Source organism: Scyliorhinus torazame, chromosome 18, assembly GCF_047496885.1.
Source record: "Scyliorhinus torazame isolate Kashiwa2021f chromosome 18, sScyTor2.1, whole genome shotgun sequence".
NCBI classification, from domain to species: domain Eukaryota; kingdom Metazoa; phylum Chordata; class Chondrichthyes; order Carcharhiniformes; family Scyliorhinidae; genus Scyliorhinus; species Scyliorhinus torazame.
The window spans coordinates 35511975-35537298 of NC_092724.1; the positions used below are offsets into that span (position 1 = coordinate 35511975).

Below are 25324 nucleotides of genomic sequence, written 5' to 3' on the forward strand. Positions count from 1 at the left end.
TTGACATTAGTCATGTTGCATTACATGCCCATTGAGCTGCATACTCTTCCATTGATAAATGCACTTGAACTCTGATGCACTAAGCGTCAAGAACCACAAAGACAAGTGAGACTTTAACTCAGGCTTTAATATACTACATGGGAGGCTTACCCGACACAGACGACCCCAGACAGAATGGGGCCAGTCCCAGAAGAGGGTTCTTATACTAACTCCCGGGGGAGTGGCTAAGGCGGAGCTCTCCGTGGCCAGGTCGGGTTACCTACCAGTGACCGAACCTCTGCAGAGCTACAGTACAATACACAGTATTACAGGGCCACATTACACACAACTATTATATACTATGTACAATGGTAGGGAAGTACAGTGGTGTATCACCACAAACTCTACAAGTGATTCAATGAAAATATGAGAGGATTAAATAGCTGTAAAGACCCAGCTAACTTATTGTTTCCTTGAAAAATACCATTGTCAGTGCTGCCATGCACTGTGGGGTTGCGGGTTCAAGCGGTTAACCTGCTCTAGCTACAAACCTCCTTGGCTGGTTTACTCAGTTAGCTAGATGCTTAGCGTGTGGTTGAAAATTATACTACATGTGTGCGATTTGATCCCTATTACAGCTGAAGAGGATTTGGGGCCTGCCTCTGTGCCCTGCCCCATAGTAAGCCATGTTTAGCTGACCTTGAATGATCAAGAATACTAATTGTAAAAGAAGAATTTTGGACCATAGCAAGTCATCAGCTCTATGAAGTGAATAGATTTGTGTTGATGCCTTGTGAATACCAACCATCAAATACCATTGGCAGTACATGCAGCATTTTAACCAAATAGCAATCTCCCTGGGCAAAGGAATTCAATGTACACAATAGTCAATCAGCATGATTAAACCCCATTTACTTTAAACCTATTCACTTAAACACACAACTGCTGTACATTTTAGATAGGCCACATTGAGGAAATTGAGCCCCAATACTTTTCTCAAGCTCAAGGCTGTTACCTGCAATTTAGATCCTCACTGACTTCTTTGTATATGTGTTTATTTCACAGCCTGGCAAATGTTGACGACACCAGTGTTGATGCAGTCTGCACTTTCAGAAATAATTCTATTCCTCAGGAAGTTAATAAAGTCACTGTTTACCATGTGTTCAGAGACAACACAAAGAGCATCTCCACATTGGGAACATATACACTGGACAACAACAGTCTCTACGTGAATGGTATTTAACATTTAAAGGAGATAGTCTACCTTGTTACATTTCATTCTGTTGACTAAATTGAGGATGATTAGTCCATCAATTTGATTTCATGGTTTAATAATATATTACCACCACACCGTTTTGATGCGAAACACGTTATTTAGATTTTTCATTTTACCACGAATCTGTTCCTTCAACTAGTGAGTATACCTTAAAATGTGTGTCTCTTTAATATTTTGGTTTATTACAATGGGCAATGTGAAGGAAATTCTTTCTCTCTGGCTGGGGGCCTCCTGTCTTCCGCCCCGGCCCCTGTGGTCCGACGCATGTTGCGTCAGTGCCGGTGCGGAGAAGGGAACCACTGCGCATGTGCGTGTTGGCGCCGTTGCCACTGTGCATGCGCAGAACCTCCGGTGCCCAGTTGACACCAGCATCGGCAGCTGGAGTGGCGTGGGTCAGTAATTGGGAATTGCTGATCCTGAGGTCGTGTTGACGCCATCGAGAAACGCGACACGTTTCCAACAGCGTCAACGCTTAGCCTCAGGATCAGAGAATCCCGCGCCCCCATCCCGTATGTTAATCTGATAACATTCAGGATGATTAAACAAAATCCATGAATTTTATTTCATGGTTCAATAATTTTCCACCAGACTTATTTCATAGAAAATAAATGATTTTCATTTTTCAGGTTACCATGAACCCATTTCTTCAACCAGTGAGTATGGTTTCTATTTCTGTTTTACTTTAAAATTTCCTCTTTGACAGTCGGCCAGAAATTCTTGCTTATACCCTATTTATATATTGTCAGAAATATATAGGATGCAATGTTTCCTGTTCAGGATATTAGCTTTTCCTGCATCCATAGCACATTTAGATATACACTTGGAATTGAGAATGTTTCAAGTTTCAACCAGGGATCCTGTATGTGTTATGACATTCCGTCTCCTTATGTGAGTCATCTAAGTGGACTGATACTAAAGCTGTGAGCAACTGGAACGGAAGCAACAGTCTGTACTTTTAAACACACAGCACAAACTTAAAAGAAGTAGAAGACTCCAAGTCAGTTAGAGATTCAACAAAATCAGGACAATTTTCTATAGAGCTAAAAATAAAAACTGTTGCAGGATCACCATAGAGTTCCTACAGTGCAGAAGGAGACCATTCGGCCCATCGAGTCTACATCGACCCTCTGAAAGAGCATCCTACCTCAGCCTACGCCCCAACTATATTCCCGTAACCCACCTAACCTGCACATCTTTGGACACGAGGAGTAATTTAGCATGGTCAATCCACTTAACCTGCACATCTTTGGACTGTGGGAGGAGACCGGAGCACCTGGAGGAAATCCATTCGGATACTGGGAGCACATGCAAACTCCACACAGTCACCCGAGTTTGGAATTGAACCCGGGTCCTTGGCGTTGTGAAGCAGCAGTGTTATCCACTGTGCCGCCATGCCGTCAGTTATGGTAGTTTTTTCCCAATTAAATATGAGATATCAAATAGTACTGGATAATCCTTTGAATGAATGGTATCACCAAACCTGAAAAAGCCCTCTGACTCTAGAAACTAGAACAAGAGTAGGCAGTCTGTACTTAAAACTACACACACAGCCCAAATTTAAAAGGAGCAGATAATTACAAGTCAGTAAGAGATTCAACAAAATCAAAACAAGTTCTGCATAGATAAGCAAACTGGTGCAGGATCCCCAGGTATGATAGTTTTTGCCCAATTGCATACGTGACAGCACATGGCTGTATAGTCATTTGAATGAATGGTGTCATCACACTTGAAAAATCCTCCTAACTCCAGCTTGAAATATTCTGCAATGGTTTGTATATTTTTGGGTTATATTGTCCCATTGTCTTTAATACAAATGATAACATTTTATTTTCAATTTAATTCTTTTCTAATGTTTCCTGATAGCAATATCACCAATTGGGAGCACAATTCCAAACGTGCAGACAAACCACTTTGAGTTTAATGTGACCTTCATTATTACTAACTTGCCCCCGACAGCAAGTCTACAATCTTCCAGTTCGTCACTGTATAAATCTGCATCAAAAGTCATTGCTTATCAGGTCTGTTGACAGCTTAATTACTCCAAATACCTATTTGAATAAATGACATAATTTTTAATCACTAAAACTGTGTTCCTTCCCTTCAGTTGAAAAACCTGTTTACTCACAGCAATATCAACAGGACATTCTCAGTCTGCAGAGTTCTCTCTTTCAGGTAATGAATGCTAACATTAAACATTTTCAAGATGATCTCAAGGTTTAGTAAACTGCTGAACATTACACAAATGTTGAAATGGTAATAATAATTCAAGTATTCTACAAAATTCAGGCAACCTCTTTGCAGTGTGAGATTAAAATCAGCGCATAGATCTTGGCCCCTGATCAAAGAGCCAAGGCAGTTTCCTGTCTTAAGTCATTGACTCCTTCAATGTTCCTACTGAGGATAAGAGTTTATAAGTTTTTTCCACAATGTTTTTACACCATATTTTTGCTTTCTGTAAGAGCAACCCTGTAAATAAAATAAAAAATGAACAAATTGATGGCAGTTTGGGGTTAGGTTTGAGGGACATTTATGGGGCAGAATAAAGAATTTTTTTCTCTGCGTCTAACCATGCCAAAGCTGACCTGGGACTGCTTGAAAGGAAGTTTATGGGAGCAAAATTGGGCTGCATGTTGCCTATTTGTTTAAGTGCTGTGCAGATTCCCAATGCTCAACAATGGAATCTGAGACACCCATGCAGCAATTGTGCAGATGGCACCTTGTCTGAAAGCAGCGTGCAGGGATGGCAAATGAAGATGCCGATCTAGTGTACTGTCACAACATTTTGGTATTCACTTACTCTCATGATCACTTCTTGCAGACAGAATTCACTTCCCCATTCAGGAGTGCAGGCTGCATCTAAACAGTGGCTGGCCCCTTGCTGATATGTGCAGTCAATGAACAGTGTGGACTGTTCATGATGGCTGCACTCAGCAATCATTTCAAAGAACAGGCAGTATAAATTTAACCTGCCGCTTGAAACACAATCAATCATGTATCACAATTTTCCATGCACATTTTCAGGGGTCAGCCAACACTCCAGGCATTGAAATGGGTTATGATAATTGGTAACAGTTCTCAGCTGGCATTCATATTAGCTGGAAAACATTTCGTCCCAATATTATATTTTCATGCCAAAGGTTTACGTCTTCCAAGCTGTTAGCAATGTAATGTTTTTTTCACTGATTTAATAAAACATTTGTTTATTTTTCAGCCTGGCAAATGTAGGTAGCACCAAAGTCTACGCAATCTGTACATTCCAAAATGATTCATCTGCCAAGGAGGTTAATAAGGTTACTGTATATCGCCAGATTCAACAACACACGGAAGGCATTTCAACCTTAGGAACATATTTACTGGACCATAACAGCCTCTATGTAAATGGTATCTGCCATTATGTATTTTTGTGTACATGTTATTTTGTGAGCTGCTTGAAGTAATGCAACCATTGGTAAAAATCTAAAATGTTGCAACATTTTTTAATACAATCAATGTTCCCACTGCGCTGTGGGGTTGCAGCAGCTTATTCCATGCTTACTAATATGTGTGCAAACAAAATAATTTAAAGGGACCGCCGCACACTGCAAAAAAACTGGCCAACCACAGCAACAGAATTCTAAAAAGACCATTATTTGTGTGCTCCTGGTGACAAGATGAAAAATTGTTAATGGCACAATTTTCAATTAGGTATAGACTTTCTGATTGGTTATTACACAATGAACCAACAAACAGGTCAAGTGAAAGTCTTTTAACTCAAATGGCCAATATATAAAAACACAACTTTTGTTTTCTCAAAGCCTTATGAATACACCAGGCAAATATTCAAAACTCCCAAGTCTAAGAGCTCATCAGTAAGTTACAAATGAAACAATGGCCCCCAAAATTGGATTGTGTCGAACTGGGATGCAATACTGGTACAGCACCCATTCAGGCAGTTTGCAGGATCACAAAAAGTCTCACTTACTTATTATTGATGTGAAGATGCCGGCGTTGGACTGGGGTGAGCACAGTACAAAGTCTTACAACACCAGATTAAAGTCCAACAGGTTTGTTTCGATGTCACTAGCTTTCGGAGCGCTGCTCCTTCCTCAGGTGAATGAAGAGGTATGTTCCAGAAACATATATATAGACAAATTCAAAGATGCCAGACAATGCTTGGAATGCGAGCATTTGCAGGTGATTTAAATCTTTACAGATCCAGAGATGGGGTAACCCCAGGTTAAAGAGGTGTGAATTGTGTCAAGCCAGGACAGTTGGTAGGATTTCGCAGGCCAGATGGTGGGGGATGAATGTAATGCGACATGAATCCCAGGTCCCGGTTGAGGCCGCACTCATGTGTGCGGAACTTGGCTATAAGTTTCTGCTCGGCGATTCTGCGTTGTCGCGCGTCCTGAAGGCCGCCTTGGAGAACGCTTACCGGAGATCAGGGCATTCAGCCTCTGATCTCCGGGTAAGCGTTCTCCAATGATAATTCATTTGCTTATAATTTGCCTGATAAATGTCCTTTACTGACATTTGTGACTTTAAACTGTCAAGGCATTGTAATGTAATAGTGTCAGGCCCTTTATATGGTCCATAACTAAAAAGCATTGTCAGGTAGGTTTGACATTCATTAATTTGAGCAAGTTACAGAAAGTTTCCCTAATCTTGGGTCAAAAATATGGGAAGTTGAGCTCATCCGCATGATGAGAAAATTATGGTAAATTAGAGGGTAAGAAAAGTCATAAAAGTTTAACCATTTCTATTAGATTTTACCCTATCTGTTTGAATATATCTATTTTATGATATTAAGAACAATTCAAAAAACATACTCATGAATTTTATTCTGTGATTAAATAATTTTATTTCATTCAAGCTCTGCTTTGATTTTTTTCAGGTTATTATGAATTAACTCCCTTACCCAGTAAGTATTATTCTGTTTGGTATCCTTCTCAGTTTTGAACACGTGTATCAATACGAAATGTTGGATTTTGTATGATTTGCTGTAGATTGTTTCCGAATGATGCTGTGTTTTTGTTCAAAGCACTTCACACCACAGCATAGGGCAATCATCCAACACAAACCTACATTGGTTCATTGAGTACATACAATCAGACACAAGACAATTGGGCAGAATTGGCGAAGTAGAATGTGACATGATATGAGAAAAGATGGTACAGTTATTTCCAAGCTCAAGATGCTCTAATTCCAGTATAGAATCCCATACTCATAGGTTGAATTCCCAGGCCTGATTCCTTATTGATAAGCATAAAGTTTTCCTTTATACTTTTCAGCAGCCTCTACAGGGTGCTATGATCTCAGTTGATGTTATAACTGATGTTATTACTGATATAAGATCCCAAACTAGAGCCGTGACACAAAAGACCATTAATGTTTACACTTTTTTCAAAATAAAACGTAGAGTCACAGGACTGCTAATTAATTTTAACAACAAGAAAAAAACATTTATTCAACATGAAAGTTTGCATTTTTATACAATATTCCTTTACCCTCTCAAGATGACCGTTTTAATAAAGACAAAGGGAGTCTGACAAGTAGCACAAAGAAGACGTTTAGTTATAATACGTACTATTTACAAAGGGGCCCAGTTGAACTTCATCGGGTCCTCTCCCTCTGTCATTCAGCTCCTATCTGGCTGACCTTATCTACAACATGGTATCATCCCCATAGTTAGCGGGGAAGCTCATACTCCTCAAGCCACAGGGGGTAAACAATCAACCCAGCCCGATGTGTTCCATGCAAGTTTGTCACTCCCAAAAAACATTTTAAAATCTTCTCTCATAATAATGCTTTCCCTAGCAGTTGCAATCCGAAATCCAGTCCAGGGTTTCCCAATGACACTTTTAAATAAAGTTTCTGCTTCACTTTGACAGCACATCCAGTGCAGGATTTTCAAATCCTCCTTGGTCTCTCAACTTAAGTAACCTTGAGAGGTTCTTTCTGTCCAATTCCCTGGTTATCTGAACTGATTCCTTGGCTGCCTGCCTCTTTGGAGTTCCCTTGTCCTATCCAGCTTCACTCACCAAAATCCTGTCTCCAACTACCAACAAATTCAGCTAAAAACTATGAACCATGGAAATTCCTTCCCTTTGGAAAGTGGCCCCTGTTGCTAAACAACAATACACTTCTGTTTATTCTTTGTGCTATACCCACTGTAAGCACAATAGAGATACAGTTGGAACTTAACCAACCCCCACACATACATCAACTTTTTCCGGCATGGATTTAGAAACCTCATTTCTAATGTTTAAAGTATAAAACTACCTTTATTTTCCTCACAAGGGCCCACTGAAGCACTTGTCACTGCCTCCTTATGAGCAGCGACGTGACTAGACCACCCTATTGTCTCACTGGCCTTCAAATCAAGTCCGTCCATTGGGGGATAATCTTACCAACCTCCTTCCCGTCACACACAGCTGACATTGTGGACTCCACTAGTGAATGTGGACTCCACTAGTGAATTAGCTATCACTAGCACTCTCCACATTGCTCTACAGAATCTCCTTTCATTTGCCAACATCACCCTTGTCACCATGAGCTTATTATGGATGATTACATCAATATCTTGGCCTTGACAGAAACATGACTGCTGGGTGTTAATACTTTCTTCCAAAATGAAGTCTTTCCCTCTTGGTGAAATCTACTACCACTTACCTCGTCCAAATCATTGTGGTGGCGATGTGGCTCTTATCAACAAATAATACTTTGGCCTGAATCCTTTGTACACACTTTTGATCTTCTGTCCTAATATTTTCTTATGTAGTTCAGTGTCAAATTTTGTTTATGAAGCGCCTCTGTTAAAGCTGCTATATAAATGCAAGATGATGTTGTTGATGATGTGAATATATATATATATTTTGGGCTTCACTTTATGTCCTCCAAGTAATTTTAGTTAAAGGAATGTTGAAATTTGTTCCATTCTCATATTAATGTTTCTTGATAGCGGCACCGCCAATTGTGACTCTAAATGTGCCAGCAAAGCCCTTTGATTTCAATGTGACCTTTGTTATAACGAACTTGGCCCCGACTGCAAGTCTACAAGATTTCAGTTCTTCACTACACAAATCTGCATCATTTATTATTGCTTACCAGGTGAGTTGACAACATACAAATTAAAAGGAATATATCTTTAAACTAAATACATCATTCACTGTGGCTGTTTCTTTCTTTCAGTTGAACAACCTGTTTACTAAGAGCAAAATCAAAAGAACATTCTCAAACTGTAAAGTTTTCACTTTCAGGTGAGGAGAGTTGATATTAAACACGATCAGCTATTAAACAAGACAACTTTTACATTATTGTTCAGTCGATGAGCACAATCTGTTTTCTTTTTGTTTGAACAGTGCGACTAAAGTTGATAGTACTAGTGTCTACGCAGTCTGCTCTTTTAGAAATGATTCTGCTCCTCGGGAGGTGAATAAAGTTACTGTGTACCATGAGCTCAGAGACGACATGAAGGGCATCACCACTTTGGGAACCTATTTACTGGACAGTAACAGCCTCTATGTCAATGGTATTTAGCATTTAAAGCAGATACCCTTCCATTAAATACGCGTTAACTTTATTTAATCTTGAATTATGACTTTCCAGTTGGTTTATTTCATTGAACATGTATTTTTGATTTTTCAGCTTACCACGAACCAATTCCTTTGTCAAGTGAGTATGCAATCCACTTATATATTTAATTGATTTTTTTTGTGATATCGAACAACAACATTGTAACTCCTTTATGAATCACTATTTAATGATATTAATCTTTATTATTGTTACAAGTAGGCTTACATTAACACTGCAAAAGTACACCCAACTTATTAGGAATGATCTGCTGTTCAACACTGTTGGATTGTTGATCGAATACTTCATTGTTTAAAAATTAGCCTCAAGTATAATCGGGTTGCTACTTGTCCTTGTGTCCTCTATTTCATAATTAATGTGCAACCTTGCCTTCAAGAGAACTAACACTGTGGCATCATATCCTTGCCCTAGCTCCTGCACACATGTGCCCAAAACGTCACCACGTGTAGCCAAATCCTCCAATCTAGCTTACATGCAGTATATATCTGATGCTATTATCTCTGCTGGATCAGATGAATAATAATAATCTTCAGGAAGACTAATTTCCTCTTTCTCCACAAGACAGGGGGGGTTCCACAACCTCAGAAATAATAATAATCTTTATTACTGGCACGTGTAGACTTACATTAACACTGCAATGAAGTTGCTGTGGAAATCCCCTAGTCGCCTTACTCTGCTGACTGTTAGGTACACTGAGGGAGAATTCAGAATGTCCAATCACCTAACAAGAACGCCTTTTGGGACTTGTGGGAGGAAACCGGAGTACCCAGAGGAAACCCATACAGACACGGAAAGAACGTTCAGTCTCCGCACTGAATGACCCAAGCCGGGAATCAAGCCCGGGACCCTGGCACTGTGAAACAACAGTGCTAACCACTGTGCTGCCGTGCCGTCCTTACATAAAACGATAGAGAGGAAGTAGAGTTTGTTTGTGAGAGAGTCATTCTGGCTGCATTTCAGTCACAGAAGTTCAATGTGCACTCTCCTGCACCCTCAAACCACTAACGCCCTCCGCCCATTCCCCCATTACAGGCAGGCTGCTTGTCTGATTATGATGCTCAGGCGGCACAAACACTGCTACCGGAGTCAATAACAACAAAAGCAACCTACGCTCTGTGTTCCTGATTCCAGGCCCATCTGATTTCTAAACCAAGAGGTTGAGATGTCATGGGCAAGATCAGATTTTAAGGACATGGCAATCGATTTAAACTGTAATGGGTGAAGATAGGAAATGTTTTACCACATAATTTTATGTTCCCCCATTTCCTATTTAATTATTTATTTATTACTTACAGCTGAAGGACCCATTGTGATAGTGACACAACATCCGAATGAGGGTACAAGACAAACTGACTTTAATGTCACCTTCACTCTGAGCAATCTGACATTCACAACAGATTTACAAAACCTCAATTCCTCGCCATATCAATCCACATCACGCCATGTTATCAATTCGGTAAGTCCATACTGGAATTGTACATTATTGATCGATGGGAATCAGACATGACGGTGTGCTCCTCTCTCTAACACGTTTACTGTGGACTTTTTTCAAAGCTGAACAAGCTGTACAGAAAGAGCAAGATAAAGAAAGCATTCTCAAATTGTAAGCTCGCATCTTTCAGGTAGGACTCTGTTCATTATCAGCATCAAAATATTTATACAGAAGCTTGTTATGAGTTTGGTAATGCCTTTGTTACAAAACATAATTTGTTTAAAACAAATGCTGGAAATATTTAGTAGGTCAGTCAATTGAAGACACACACACGCGCACACACACACGTACATGCACACGCAATAGAATAATTTTAAGATATTATGAAGATAGAAGGAACATGAAAGCAAGAAATATATTTACATTCTAAAGGTGTTGAGGTAGGAGAGCTGCTAAATTCCCAGAAGGAAGACGACAAATGATTTTCATTGGAGTAGTGTCAAAGGCCATTGGTAGAGAGGTTGGTGTGGGAGCAGAATGAGAAGAGACAGCAATCCCAGGGTAGAAGTGTTCGGCAATGTAGTCACCTGCAATTAAAAGTCTTGCTTATTTCAGTTTATTAATCTTTGAATTTTCCTAATTAAAATAATGGCTATTATCAGATTGCACCACTATGTAAACAAATACTGAAAATGAATCTTGGTCACTTGACCATCAATGTCATTATACAGTGTAAATATAACTGAGGTATGACTGCTTTGGAAATTAGACCATGCCCACCACTGAAGTCTGCAGCTACCCTTGTCAAAGTTCATGGGAGTGGGGTTCATGAGCTGGGCCTGTGAAGAGGAGGTTAAAAAGGAATATAGATGGGTTAAGTGAGTGGGCAAAGGTCTGGCAAATGGAGTATAATGTGGGCAAATGTGAAATTCCACATTTTGGCAGGAAGAATAAAAAAGAAGCATATTATTTATCTATGTGAGAGATTGCAGAGCTCTTAGGTACAAAGGGATCTGGATGTCCGAGTGCATGAATCGCAGAAGGCTGGTATACAGGGACAGCAGATGATTAGGAAAGCTAATGGAATGTTGTTGTTTATTGTGAGAGGAATTGATGACAAAAGTAGGGAAGTTATGCTTCAGTTGTACAGGACATTAGTGAGGCCACATCGGGAGTGTTGTGTACAGTATTGGTCTCCCCTTTTAAGGACAGAAGGACATGTGTTAGAAACAGTTCTGTGAAGGTTTACGAGACTAATACCAAGAATGGGCAGATTAGTCTTATGAGGGAAGGTTGGACACGTTAGGTTTGTATCCCCTGGAGTTTGGAAGAGTAAGAGGCTACTTGATCAAAACCTTTAAAGATCCTGAGGGGTCTTGGCAGGATGTGGAGAAGATGTTTCCACATGTCAAAGAACCTAGTCTTAAGGGGTCATTGTTTAAAAATAAGGGTCGCTCATTTAAGACAGTGATGAGGAGTCTTTGAATATTTATGAGGCAGAGCTAGATAGATTAGTCATGAAAGCATAGGAACAGAAATTTCAACATTCCAGTAGTTCACAGTGTACATGAGGGCCAGGCAATTTATCTGGACTGAGCTCTTTCTGCTGCTATATGCTCGATAGTAAAATGCTGGACAGGGACAGTCTGCTTGCCTAGAGCCCTTCGCTTATGATGTCAACAGTGAGTGAAGACAATATTCAAAGGCTGTATAATTAAATGAGTTTGGAAAACTCGGGCGATATTCTCCGTTATCGGCGGAAAGTCCGCCGATCGGCGCAAATCCCACTTGCGTCACGTCATAAAAATGGGCCGTTAGCCTCCGGCCCGAAATGGGCTAGCAGCGACGTAACAGGATCCGCGCTTGCGCAGTGGTTCACGCCGTGCAGCGTCATACGCGCTGCAAGGCGTGACGGCTCATAAGGCCGCACAGCTCCCCCCCACCCGACCGCAACACCCGACCGCAACACTCGACTGGATGGCTGGCCGTCGCTCAGCCCCGAGGTTCGAGTCACGCGATGTGGAGGTGCTCCTGGACGCGGTGGAGCAGAGGAGGGACGCCCTGTATCCCGGGCACGGCCGCAGAGTTGCCCCACGCCACAGCCGGCGTCTGTGGAGGGAAGTGGCAAAGGCCGTCACCGCTGTGGCCCTGACACCACGGACAGGCACCCAGTGCCACAAGAAGGTGAACGACCTCATCAGAGCAGGCAGGGTGAGCCTCCCCCATATCCCCCCTCCCACATATCCCCGATATCCCCCCCTCCCCATATCCCCCCTCTCCCATATCCCCCATATCCCCCCTCCCCCATATCCCCCCTCCCCCATATCCCCCTCCCCATATACCCCCTCCCCCATATCTCCCCCATATCCCCCCTCCCCCATATCCCCCCTCCCCCATATCCCCCCCTCCCCCATATCCCCCCCATATCCCCCTCCCCCATATCCCCCCTCCCCCATATCCCCCCTCCCCCATATCCCTCCTCCCCCATATCCCCCCTCCCCCATATCCCCCCTCCCCGATATCCCCCATATCCCCCCTCCCCCATATCCCCCCTCCCCCATATCCCCCCATATCCCCCCTCCCCATATCCCCCCTCCCCCATATCGCCCCCTCCCCCATATCCCCCCCTCCCCCATATCCCCCCTCCCCCATATCCCCCTCCCCATATCCCCCTCCCCCATATCCCCCCATATCCCCCCTCCCCATATCCCCCCTCCCCCATATCCCCCCTCCCCCATATCCCCCCTCCCCCATATCCCCCCTCCCCCATATCCCTCCTCCCCCATATCCCCCCTCCCCAATATCCCACATATCCCCCCTCCCCGATATCCCCCATATCCCCCCTCCCCCATATCCCCCCTCCCCATATCCCCCCTCCCCCATATCCCCCCTCCCCCATATCCCCCATATCCCCAAGTGAATCCAGCCCTAACCTTAACCTCTGCAATGCACGTGCAACCGATGGCGTGCAATCATATACCTGCCTAACACTGTTGCCTTTTACCCCTGCCACCACCCCCCGCCCCCCCACCCCACAGGAGAAGCGCGCACACAACAATAGGGAGCATGTGAGGACTGGAGGAGGGCCCGCTGATGAGAGGCCACTGACCGTACACGAGGAAAGGGCCCTGGAACTGGCTGGCGGACCTGAGGACCGGGAGGTTGCTGATGCAGAGGTCGGGGGCCCACGAGCAAGTGAGCCACCAACAGCCCGTCCCCATATCCCCCCTCCCCTATATCCCCCTCCCCCGTATCACCTGATCACTGCCTGATGTCTAACCATGCATGCTTCATTGTGTATCGCAGGACCAAACGTCCAGGCACCCATCCCCGCAGATGCACACCGCCCGCAGGATGCCCCTCGGAGACCACAGGAGACGGAGAGACCCGCACCCTCCAGCATGCGACGCCCGCAGGATACCCCTCGGAGACCACGGGAGACGGAGAGACCCGCACCCTCCAGCATGCGACGCCCGCAGGATGCCCCTCGGAGACCACGGGAGACGCAGAGACCCGGACCCTCCAGCATGCGACGCCCGCAGGATGCCCCTCGGAGACCACGGGAGACGGAGAGACCCGGACCCTCCAGCATGCGACGCCCGCAGGATGCCCCTCGCACACCACGGGAGACGGCGAGACCTGGAGCAACAGGGAGACGACACCCCCGTCACGTGCTGGAGCGACCACCCAGCGATGAGGGGGGCAGCCACAGGCCCCCGTCACATCCGAGCCAGGACACCACTACCCAGGACACCACTATCCAGGACACCCCTACCCGGGACACCACTACCCAGGACACCCCTACCCGGGACACCACTACCCAGGACACCCCTACCCGGGACAGCACTACCCGGGACACCACTACCCGGGACACCACTACCCAGGACACCCCTACCCGGGACAGCACTACCCGGGACAGCACTACCCAGGACACCCCTACCCGGGAAGACGAAATACCGGACAGTGACTCAGAGTGGATGGGTGGAGACGAACCCCCACCCCAAAGTGCCATGGAGTCAGAGTGGGACGAAGAGCACGACACAACACCACTGCTGTCACCAACACCCTCCACCATCGCAGAAACACTCACCACGGTTGGGCACTTTAGTGATGAGGCGTCTGGTACACTCACTGGTGCGCACAACACAGCCGTCCCGGTACAGCAGGTGGAGGTAGGAGCAGCAGAGGGACCGGGCGGTCGGAGTGCAGCCCAGGCCAAGCGAACATCTGCCGCCCAGATGGATCCCGGGTTCCTGCAGTTACCACACCCACACATAGATCCGATGCAACCACCGACACGGAGACGAGCGAATAGGGTGACGGGTGGCTTGCGGCGGCTGCGGTCGCAGGTGGAGGAGTCCACCCGCGTCCAGGAGCTGGGAGTGGTCCCGGTCATGCGTGCCACCCAGGCTGACACCGCACGGGTGGCGTCCGCGGTGGAGGCAATGGGTGCGACGGTGTCAGACATGGGGAACGGTTTGCGAGGCCTGGGGCCTTCCGTGCAGGCGGCGTCTGTGGCCCAGGAAATGGCTGCCCTCTCACAGGAGGCCATGAGCCAGTGCCAGCGCCAGATGGCAGGGGCGCTCAACGCCATAGCCCAGTCTCAGCAGGCCATGGCCCAGTCTCAGCAGGCCATAGCCCAGTCTCTGCAGGCCATGGCCCAGTCTCTGCAGGCCATGGCCCAGTCTCTGCAGGCAATGGCCCAGTCTCAGCAGGCCATCGCTGAGGGCATCGGCGCCAGTGGCCATGTGCGAGACGGCGTCGCACTGTCACAGACAGGGTTTGACAACCCCCTGGGCTCCATGGCTGCAAACCTGCAGACCCCTGTCGATACCAACACGGGCCTCCAGGACTGGCAGCGCCAGATGTCGGGGGCGCATCGGATGGCCAGTCCGTTCGCATCCCCCACCCATGTAGAGGCCTGGGGGCCATCAGGCACCCCGAGGGAGGAGGAGGTGGTGTGGTCCGTCCCGGCTCCCTCTGTAGGGGAGGTCCCGGTACACCGCGACACCTCGGACTCCCCCCCTTCCGTCCCAGGTGCATCGGGTGGGCAACGGGCAGGACAGGCTGGCAGCTCGCCATCCCAGTCGCCCGGGCCGCAGCCTGGCCCATCTAGGCCAGGACGCCCCAGGAAACGGCCGCCAAAGGGATCCAGTGTCAGAGGGCAGGAATCACAGGAGTCCACCTCCAGTTCTGCTGTACCGTCTGGGGAACCACGTAGACGTAGTCAAAGGGCCCGTAAGGCCAAACAATTAGACACTGAGTAAGTTGGCACGGGTGCAGGGCACAGATGAGTTTTAGGGGCTAGGGCACGTGCATGAACTCCTTTGGTTATTAAAGTCAATGTTACACCTACCGAAGCTGCCTTTGTGCTCTGTCCAAAGTGTGCGGGCGTGTCATGTACGTTGAGCGCAAGTGTGTGTGTGACGGGTGGTCTTACCTCAGCCCCAGGTGAGTCTGCCCCCTTCCCCCTGGGCCGCCATCAACATCCCCCGGGCAGAGGACGGAACCGTGCGCTGCAGTGTCACAGCCGCATGCAGGGATGGTCCGGGTGGATGGTGGTACTGTGGCCATGGGTCAGACATAGTCCAACGATGTAGAGCCAGGAGCTCATCGGAGGGCGGGTTGTCATCATCCTCCATGGCCTGCGATAGACACGCGTCCACCCGCAACTGGGTGAGCCCGGCCCGTTGTGCCGCCGGTGGATCGGCAATTGGGGGGGGGGGTGGTGTGCATGCGGGTGGGGTGTGTGGGGTTGGGGAGGGGGGTGAGGGTGCTGGGTGGGTGGATGGGTGGGGGGTGTGGGTGGTCGGCTGTTGCCATGGTGTGCGGTCTGTGGCCATACTACCCGATTCCCACGCCCATCTAGTCAGTGAAGCGGGCGTCTATCAGTCTGTCCCGTGCCCGCTGGGCCAGCCGGTAACGGTGGACAGCCACCCGCCTGTGTCTACCCCGTCTGCCCTGACCATTGCCCCCATCCCCCTCATCTGGGGAGGACTGCGCCTCTTCCTGCTGCTCCTCCACTCCGCCCTCCTCTGCCTGCGGCACATCGCCCCTCTGCTGTGCTATGTTGTGCAGGTCGCAGCACACCGCAATGATGCGGCCGACCCTATCTGACCGATACTGGAGGGCGCCCCCAGAGAGGTCCAGGCACCTGAAACGCATCTTCAGCACGCCAAAGCACCTCTCGATCACTCCCCTTGTCGCTACATGGGCATCATTGTAGCGGTTCTCCGCCTCATTGCGTGGCCTCCGTATAGGCGTCATCAGCCACGATCGCAATGGGTAGCCCCTGTCGCCCAGCAACCAGCCCCTCAGCCGGGGATGGCGTCCCTCGTACATGCCGGGGATGGATGACCGCGACAACACAAATGAGTCGTGTGCACTGCCTGGGTGACGGGCGCAGACGTGCAGGATCATCATGCGGTGGTCGCAGACCACCTGTACGTTCATCGAATAGGTCCCCTTCCTATTAGTGAACACGGCCCTGTTATCTGCAGGTGGCCGCACGGCGACGTGCATCCCATCGATCGCGCCCTGGACCATGGGGAACCCGGCAACGGCAGAGAAGCCCACGGCCCGGGCATCTTGGCTGGCCCGGTTCACGGGGAAGCGGATGTAGCGGTGCGCCATGGCATAAAGGGCATCTGTCACTGCCCGGATGCACCGATGTCTGCGATGTGCCGGACAGGTCCCCACTCGGTGCCTGGAATGACCCCGTTGCATAGATTTACATAGAATTTACAGTGCAGAAGGAGGCCATTCGGCCCATCGAGTCTGCACCGGCTCTTGGAAAGAGCACCCCACCCAAGGTCAACACCGCCACCCTATCCCCATAACCCCATAACCCAGTAATCCCACAACACTAAGGGCAATTTTGGACACTAAGGGCAATTTATCAAGGCCAATCCACCTAACCTGCACATCTTTGGACTGTGGGAGGAAACCGGAGCACCCGGAGGAAACCCACGCACACACGGGGAGGATGTGCAGACTCCACACAGACAGTGACCCAAGCCGGAATCGAACCTGGGACCCTGGAGCTGTGAAGCAATTGTGCTATCCACAATGCTACCATGCTGCCCCCTGCCTGTTGCATAAAGGTTCAGGGCCACCGTAACCTTGACGGACACGGGGAGAGGGTGTCCCCCGCCAGTGCCACGCGGTGACAGGTGTGCCAGCAGGTGGGAGATGTGTGCCACGGTTTCCCGGCTCATCCGGAGTCTCCTCCTGCATTCCCGGTCCGTGAGGTCCTGGTATGACTGCCGGGGCCGGTACACACGGGGCGCCCTCGGGTGCCTCCGTTGCCGTGGGGCCGCGACGTCCTCCTCCCCCTCCTCGTCCTGTCGGTCAGGTGTCCCTCCAGCCTGGGCGGCTGCCGCCTGCCCCTCTGCGGCAGCCTGCGCCGCCTCTCCGGCACGCTCCTCCTCCTCCTCCTCATCCAGGGCAACATAGACATGAGCGGCTGCCACCACGGTGGCCAACATCGCTGGATGGTCTGAAAACATGATGGCCTGGTGGGGGGGAGGGGAACGACGACATGTCATCATTGCCCATATCCCCTCCTCCCCCCAGCCAGGTGGCATGGACCGCATGGGTCCAACTGTTGGAGGCTGGCACCTGGCCAGGTGGACCAACTCATTTGCCCTCCCATCATCCACCCCGGCACGGACCCCCCCCAACCTCCACCCCGGCACGGACCCCCCCCCAACCTCCACCCCGGCACGGACCCCCTCCCAACCTCCACCCCGGCACGGACCCCCCCAACCCCCAACCTCCACCCCGGCACGGACCCCCTCCCCAACCTCCACCCCAGCACGGACCCCCCCCCCAACCACCACCCCGGCACAGACCCCCCCCCCCAACCTCCACCCCGGCACGGACCCCCCCAACCCCCAACCTCCACCCCGGCACGGACCCCATCCCCAACCTCCACCCCGGCACGGACCCCCTCCCCAACCTCCACCCCAGCACGGACCCCCCCCCAACCCCCAACCTCCACCCCGGCACGGACCCGCCCCAACCCCCAACCTCCACCCCAGCACGGACCCCCCCCAACCTCCACCCCGGCACGGACCCCCCCCAACCCCCAACCTCCACCCCGGCATGGACCCCCCCCCCCAACCTCCACCCCGGCACGGACCCCCCCCAAACCTCCACCCCGGCACGGACCCCCCCCAACCTCCACCCCAGCACGGACCCCCCCCAACCCCCAACCTCCACCCCAGCACGGGCCCCCTCCCCAACCTCCACCCCGGCACGGACCCCCCCCAACCCCCAACCTCCACCCCGGCACGGACCCCCCCCAACCCCCAACCAACCTCCACCCCAGCACGGACCCCCTCCCGGCACTCCCCCGGAGCCCAGCCTACTCTAACCACCACCCCCCCCCCCCCCCCCCCGCCGCACACACACACACACAAGCCGAGACACACCTCCTCCTCACGCAATCAGTCTGCGGCCACGCCATTTCCTGCCCAGAGCCAACCCCCCAGGCCGTCACTCACCTCCTCGCTGGTCGGCGTGAGCCTGGAGCACCGGGTCACGCCGATGAAAAGGAGGTTTGATTCACGTCGACGTGAACGGTCATCACGTCGACGGGACTTCGGCCCATCCGGAAGGGAGAATATCGGCGGGCCGAAAATCGGCTGCCTTGCGCAGACCCATGACATTCTCCGCGGCAGCGGCGCCATTAACGCCCCACCGACTTTTCTCCCTTCGGAGACTTCGGCGGGGGCGGGGGCGGGATTCACGGCGGCCAACGGCCATTCTCCGACCCGTCGGGGGGTCGGAGAATGACGCCCCTCAAGTCTCAATCATCTGAGGATGCTTTTGGGTTGAACTATTTGAGGTCTTTAGTTGAAACCTATTGTGTTTTAGAACAGGTAACGGTGGGGCTATTAGCACCATATTAGAGACTGGGAGTCACAAACAGTTGTCTTTGGCCATAGCTGGCTGAGGCAGACATAATGGGCGAAATTCACCCCCAACGGCGCGATGTCCGCCGACTGGTGCCAAAAACGGCGCCAATCAGACGGGCATCGCGCCGGCCCAAAGGTGCGGAATGCTCCGCAACTTTGGGAGCCGAGCCCCAACATTGAGGGGCTAGGCAGGCGCCGGAGGGATTTCCGCCCCGCCAGCTGGCGGAAATGGCGTTTGTTGCCCCGCCAGCTGGCGTGGAAATGCGGCGCATGCGCGGGAGCGTCAGGGGCCGCCGACAGTTTCCCGCGCATGCGCAGTGGGGAGAGTCTCTTCCCGCCCCCGCCCCTGCCGAAGTCTCTGGTACCGGAGATTGGGCGGGGGCGGGAATCGGGCCGCGCCGGTTGGCGGGACCCCCCGCTCAATTCTCCGGCCTGGCTGGGCCAAAGTCCCGCCCAGAAATTGCCTGTACCGCCGGCGTAAATCAAAGCTGGTATTTACCGGCGGGACCAGGCGGCGTGGAATGTTATATAATGTAAGGAGTGTCACTTCCAGGGGTTGTGAGATGTTAGCACTTATTCACGTTCAATCTACTCAGAACCTTCCAGAAGTCAACATGGGACCACCTACAGCCATTCATCCAGTAACTGTTCAATTTGAAAAAATGAAGGGGAAAATAAAATTGCCAGGCTGATGGGGATATGCATATATTTTCCTTCCTGTGTCCTGACCGGGACACATGTTCCGATAAGGTCAACTTACAACTTGCCTCTTGCTAACTAAAACTCATGACATATAAAAAATATTTGTTTAAAACTTACATTTAAAATTCTATTTTCAATTAAATGTTCAAGTAACCCACTCTCAACAGGCCAATTTTAATCTATCAATCTATGCTCTATTTCAGCATTATATTGTAAGATTGAAACAAGTATAGTGATCTCAGTTACTTTAAAAAGATTATCATGTATTGTTTTGCAAAATATCCAGAAATATTGGAACCACAGAAAACTTTTGGTGCAGAAAGAGCCTATTCAACCCATCATGTCTGCATCAGCCAAAAAAAGAGAAAAAAATAAACTAGCCATTTCTTTTTTAAAAATAAATTTAGAGTACCCAATTCATTTTTTCCAATTAAGGGGCAATTTAGCGTGTCCAATCCACCTAACCTGCACATCTTTGGGTTGTGGGGACGAAACCCACGCAAACACAGGGAGAATGTACAAACTCCACACGGACAGTGACCCAGGGCCGGGATCGAACCTGGGACCTCGCCGTTGTGAGGTTGCAGTGCTAATCACTGCGCCACCGTGCTGCCCATCTAGCCACTTATTTAATCCCACTTTCCAGCAGCCGGTCCGTAGCTTTGCAGGTTACAGTACTTCAGATGCAGATCAAGGTACTTTATAAATGAGTTGAGCATCAACCACCCACTTAGGCAGCAAATTCCAGATGCCCAGCACACTCTGGGTGAGAAGGTTTTTCCTCATGTCCCCTCTAATCTTTTCACCAACCACCTTAATTCTATGCCCCCAGTAATTGACCACTCAGTTAGAGGAAACATGTCTTTCCTGTCTACCCTATTCAGGCCCCTCATAATTTTGTGCACCTCAGTTAGGTCATCCCGTAGCCTCCTCTGATCTGAGGAAAACAACTCTTTCCCATCCAATCTCACCTCAAAGCTGCAATTTTCAAGTCCAGGCAACATTCTTGTAGATCTCCTCTTTACTCTCTTCAGAGCAATTAGGTCCTTCCTGTAATGTGGTGACCAGAACTGTGCACAAATCTCCAGCTGTGGCCCAACCAGCATTTTAAACAGTTCCATTGTCACATCCAGCTTTTGTATTCAATACTTTGCTCAAAAAAGGAAAGCATTCCGTAAGCTTCCTTGACCACCTTGTCCACCTACTCTGCCACATTTAAGGACCTGTGGACATTCACTCCAAAGTATCTTACTTCCTCACCCCCTCTCAATATCTTCCTGTTTATTTGTTTGCCTTCCAAAATATATTGTGGGGGGGGGGGGGGGGGGGGGGGGGGGATGTTCCAGGCCTGTTCGCTACAGGTACAAAACCCATTATAGCTGCTAACTCTCCTGATCCATAATGGGATTTATGTCAGGGAGATCTAATATTTTGGGAGAAAATTCCACCCATTATCACACACTTTTCTGGATTGTATTCCATTTGCCACGTCTCTGTCCACTTAACCAAACCTTTGATGTCATTCTGGAGTCAACAGCTATCTTCGCTATTAATTACACGGCCAATATTTTGCGTCATCTTCTCAATCATCCCATTTAATTCGAAATTATTAATGTGTACAACAAACAGCAAGGGCTCCAATACTGAACCCTGCCACAGTTTTCCATTTGCAAAAACATCCATTGACATTTGCTTCCTATCAATGAGCCACTTGTGGATCCAAACTGTCACCTTCTACAGTATCCCATTTGATCTCTCTTTTCTGACCAGTCTGCTGTGTGGGATCTTATCAAATGCCTTACTGAAATCCATGTCGAGAACATCCACAGCACTACCCTCATCAATTCTCCTTGTTACTTCCTCAAAACATTACATGACGTTAGTAAGACATGATTGGCCCCGAACAAAACCATGCTGACTATCCCTGGTCAATTAATGCCTTTGCAAGGAATGATTTATCTTGTCTCTCAGAATTATTTTCACACCAGACTGACCGGCTGTAATTTTCTGGCTTATTTATCCCTTGCACCCTTTTTAAATAACGGTACAATATTCATAGAATTCCAATCCTTTGGGATTTTAGTGCCAATAATAAATCAGTGATGTTCACACATTCATTGTTTCTTTCCTTCCACAGGCCTGGAAATCGAGGCAATACTGAAGTTGAAACATCGTGTGCTTTTAAAAATAATCCCACTGTGAAAGGAGTTGATGCAGTTACTGTTTATAATGAATTCAGAGACAACACTGAAAAAGTCACTGCATTAGGAAGTTATTCACTGAACAAAAACAGCCTCTATGTAAATGGTATGTCCTGATTCAAATTAAATAATAAAACTTGAGCAGCAACTTTACTGGGCAAACATCTCTGCCTCGTGACGCCTCAAACATGAACCGTGATCAGGCGGAGAATCGGGCGTCCAGCCAAAGTTGAAGTCCGTGCCCGTTGCCGATTCAGGTGCCATGCTCCGGTCCCTCGCTGGTGGCGATAATGAGGTTTGCTTCCCGCGCCAGCATGCAGAGCCAGCATTTTCATGCATTTAAATATGATTAGCGGGTTGGACAAAAGTCTGCTCTGCCCTTCCACGATGCTCCACTCGTCTCAGGCGGAGGTCTCGTGGGCAAGAATTACTACAAGTATTTGCAAACGTGGACTGGGCACCATGGCTGCGGAGGGGGAGTGGGAGGCTAAAAAAACACTGAAAAACTGTTGGGCTTGCTGGAGGATGGCTGCCCTGGGCCGGGGCCAGTGGAAAGTAATGATGTTCTGCCAATTATGAGGACTTGGATGTCCTCTTGGTATCGGGGTGACCTGGCTCAGACTCCTTTTCCAGCAGGTTTGTCTTTTAAAATTACCCCTTTGGTGCTACTTACAGGCTCCTGGCTGCTTACACTACTGAGTGCTGCCTGTGTCCTTTAAATGATCAGAAGGCCTCTGGTGATCTGGGAGCCCACGCAGGCCGCCCCTCTGGAGACACTTGTAATCCAGATGTATCATCAAGGGTCAAGCGCAACCAGATGCCCCACCAGATGTTGGCACACTTCAGAAGCACTGTCCCATTGCAGAGGAAGCAGGGGGTCCGCTGAGCTCACCCCAACCAGAAGACACCTCGACCGTGGCAGATGGAATCCTGCCTGGTTCTCTGCCGCTCTCAAGGCAGAGGATTCTCCAGTGACTCCCACCCCTCTGGATCACCAGCTGTCTCCTCCTGGTGAGACTGGCAGTGCTGACTGCCTCTGCTGCCACTTCCCTGGCAATGTTCAAGAAGTCAAGATTGAGTCTGTGGTCCACGCTGGATAGGAAGATGGCCCTCCACTCCTTACTGGCATGGAGCTATGGGTCCACCTTGGACCCCCAACCTCAGGGACAGGTCTTCTCTGAGCCATCTTGGTGGTTGCAGTAAGTGTGTGGTAAGTGGAGCGCTTAAAAATATCTCCAGCTGCCAGGCTCTTTATCACGAACTCCGGCCCCAGCAGTTAGAACGGCGGCTGGGCCAGGTATTGCTCAGAATTTGCGCCAGCAGAGTACTGACCCATTAGCATGTCTGCTAATGAATAATCAAGAAGCAGATCATGAGAACAGAAGTTTTAAAAAAATTATTCAATGTAGATTACTCCCTTTCGTGACCAGAGAGGAGTCCACAACGAGAGGGATAAAGAAACTTGTTTTTATTAAGAAACAATTATTTATACAATATGCTTAGGGTCCCGGCTGTGACTGCTCGGCTCGGCTCCCATTCAGGCTGAGCTTTTATTGCCAGAGTCCATAACTGCTGATGGGCCCCCGCCCCTCAGTGGGGAAGCTCATATTCTACGAGGTTGATGGTGAGGCCAATTGGTCCGTCCCCGTAGGTCTCACGTGGGTTATAACACACCCAGAAGGTGGACAGGTATTATGGGCAGAATGTTTTTCTTCTGAGTGCTGCACAGCCAGTTTTTCTCGCCATATTATCCAGCACTTAGGAAGAAAGAATTCCTGGAGGTGTGCCAGGGCGGGACCTGAAACAACAGGCAGCATCGACTTTCCAGACTTTAAAAAGGACATACCAATGTCCAATAAAAAAAAACCTCTTGCCACCCGCACCCACCCTATGGAGCTCTCCAAAGAAAACTGTGTCCCCTTCCATGCCCCCAGCACTGTCCCTTGACACTGCCTTCTGGCACTGTCCCCAAGGCATGACCCAGCCATGTCCCTCGCTCCGGGGGTTGTCCTTACCTGTGCAGCACCAGCGCGTTGCTCCAGATCTGTTGTAAACCTCGCCTAAGTGACGTCACATCAGCAAGGGAGAAAATCCCAATGTGGGAAGGTGATCCAGCGGGAAAGCCCGCTAATGGGATGATACTGTATTTAAATGAGATTCCCAACCTTTCTGAGTGGGAAACCCATTGCGTCAATGGCGGGCGGGGAACGATCGCATCATAAGATCTCACCATCAAGAATCTCGCTTATGGCCTCTCATGGGATTTTGTGCCCACATCACCGATTGCGCCCGGGTTTGCTGCAGGGTTACAATCTCAGCCTCCACTTCTAATTTTTAGAAACATAAAATTAACTTTGAATGCTTTTTGTCATATATTTCAGAACTTCAATAATAAGTGATATTCTTGCTAAAACCGTGAGCAGCATATTTACATTTCTCATCTTAATTTCAGGTTATCGAGAATCAGAACCAACTACATCACCAGCTATATCTTTACCTGCAGTCCGGGATGGGGACTTGTCATTTGAGCTTAACTTCACGATAATAAACAGAAATTTTACTGAAGCACTTAATGATCCAAATTCCCCGCAATATCGAAGCATCGGTGCCAATATTACCAGAATGGTAAGGATTATATTCCAGACACTGTTTTAAATGTAAGCTCGTTGTGCAGAAGACCAGATAATTTCAAACAAAATTCTCACTGGAGAGTTATTTAATTCTTGATGTGTGATTGAAAAAATAAATTATAATCGACTTCATGGATCTTGGTTTCAACATTGTAAGATTCATTTCACATTTCTGAATGCAATCTGAACTTACCAAAGTGTATATTTTTCAGCTCACAGGGCTGTTTAAGAAGAGCTCTTTAAAGAACAGCTACCGCATTGCTAAAGTTATAAGGCTGAGGTAAGAGGATTTATTGTGCTTGTTGGAAATCATTGAAATTAAGCAAAAGAAAAGGCTTTGGCTGCCCCAGCGCCAATCCAGGGGCGTCATTCTCCGACCCCTCAGAGGGTCGGAGAATGGCCGTTGGCCGCCGTGAATCCCGCCCCCGCCCCCGCCGAAGTCTCCGAAGGGACAAAAGTCGGCGGGGCGTTAATGGCGCCGCTGCCGCGGAGAATGTCACGGGTCTGCGCAAGGCAGCCGATTTTCGGCCTGCCGATATTCTCCCTTCCGGATGGGCCGAAGTCCCGTCGACGTGATGACCGTTCACGTCGACGTGAATCAAACCTCCTTT

At 48.8% G+C, this 25324-nt stretch overlaps 1 protein-coding gene across 1 annotated transcript in view; it reads left to right on the forward strand.

Moving 5' to 3' along the window:
- Window positions 1-25324, forward strand: part of LOC140395776 (uncharacterized) — a 187344-nt gene that overhangs the window by 139440 nt on the left and 22580 nt on the right. Inside the window, exons 105-119 of the mRNA XM_072483934.1 lie at window positions 1045-1214; window positions 1882-1908; window positions 3119-3273; window positions 3360-3427; window positions 4467-4636; window positions 6129-6155; window positions 8196-8344; window positions 8426-8493; window positions 8596-8765; window positions 8882-8908; window positions 10123-10283; window positions 10382-10449; window positions 22020-22189; window positions 24536-24708; window positions 24926-24993. Coding sequence (XP_072340035.1) covers window positions 1045-1214; window positions 1882-1908; window positions 3119-3273; window positions 3360-3427; window positions 4467-4636; window positions 6129-6155; window positions 8196-8344; window positions 8426-8493; window positions 8596-8765; window positions 8882-8908; window positions 10123-10283; window positions 10382-10449; window positions 22020-22189; window positions 24536-24708; window positions 24926-24993 — 1671 coding nt within the window. The remainder of the gene's footprint in view (window positions 1-1044; window positions 1215-1881; window positions 1909-3118; window positions 3274-3359; window positions 3428-4466; window positions 4637-6128; window positions 6156-8195; window positions 8345-8425; window positions 8494-8595; window positions 8766-8881; window positions 8909-10122; window positions 10284-10381; window positions 10450-22019; window positions 22190-24535; window positions 24709-24925; window positions 24994-25324) is intronic.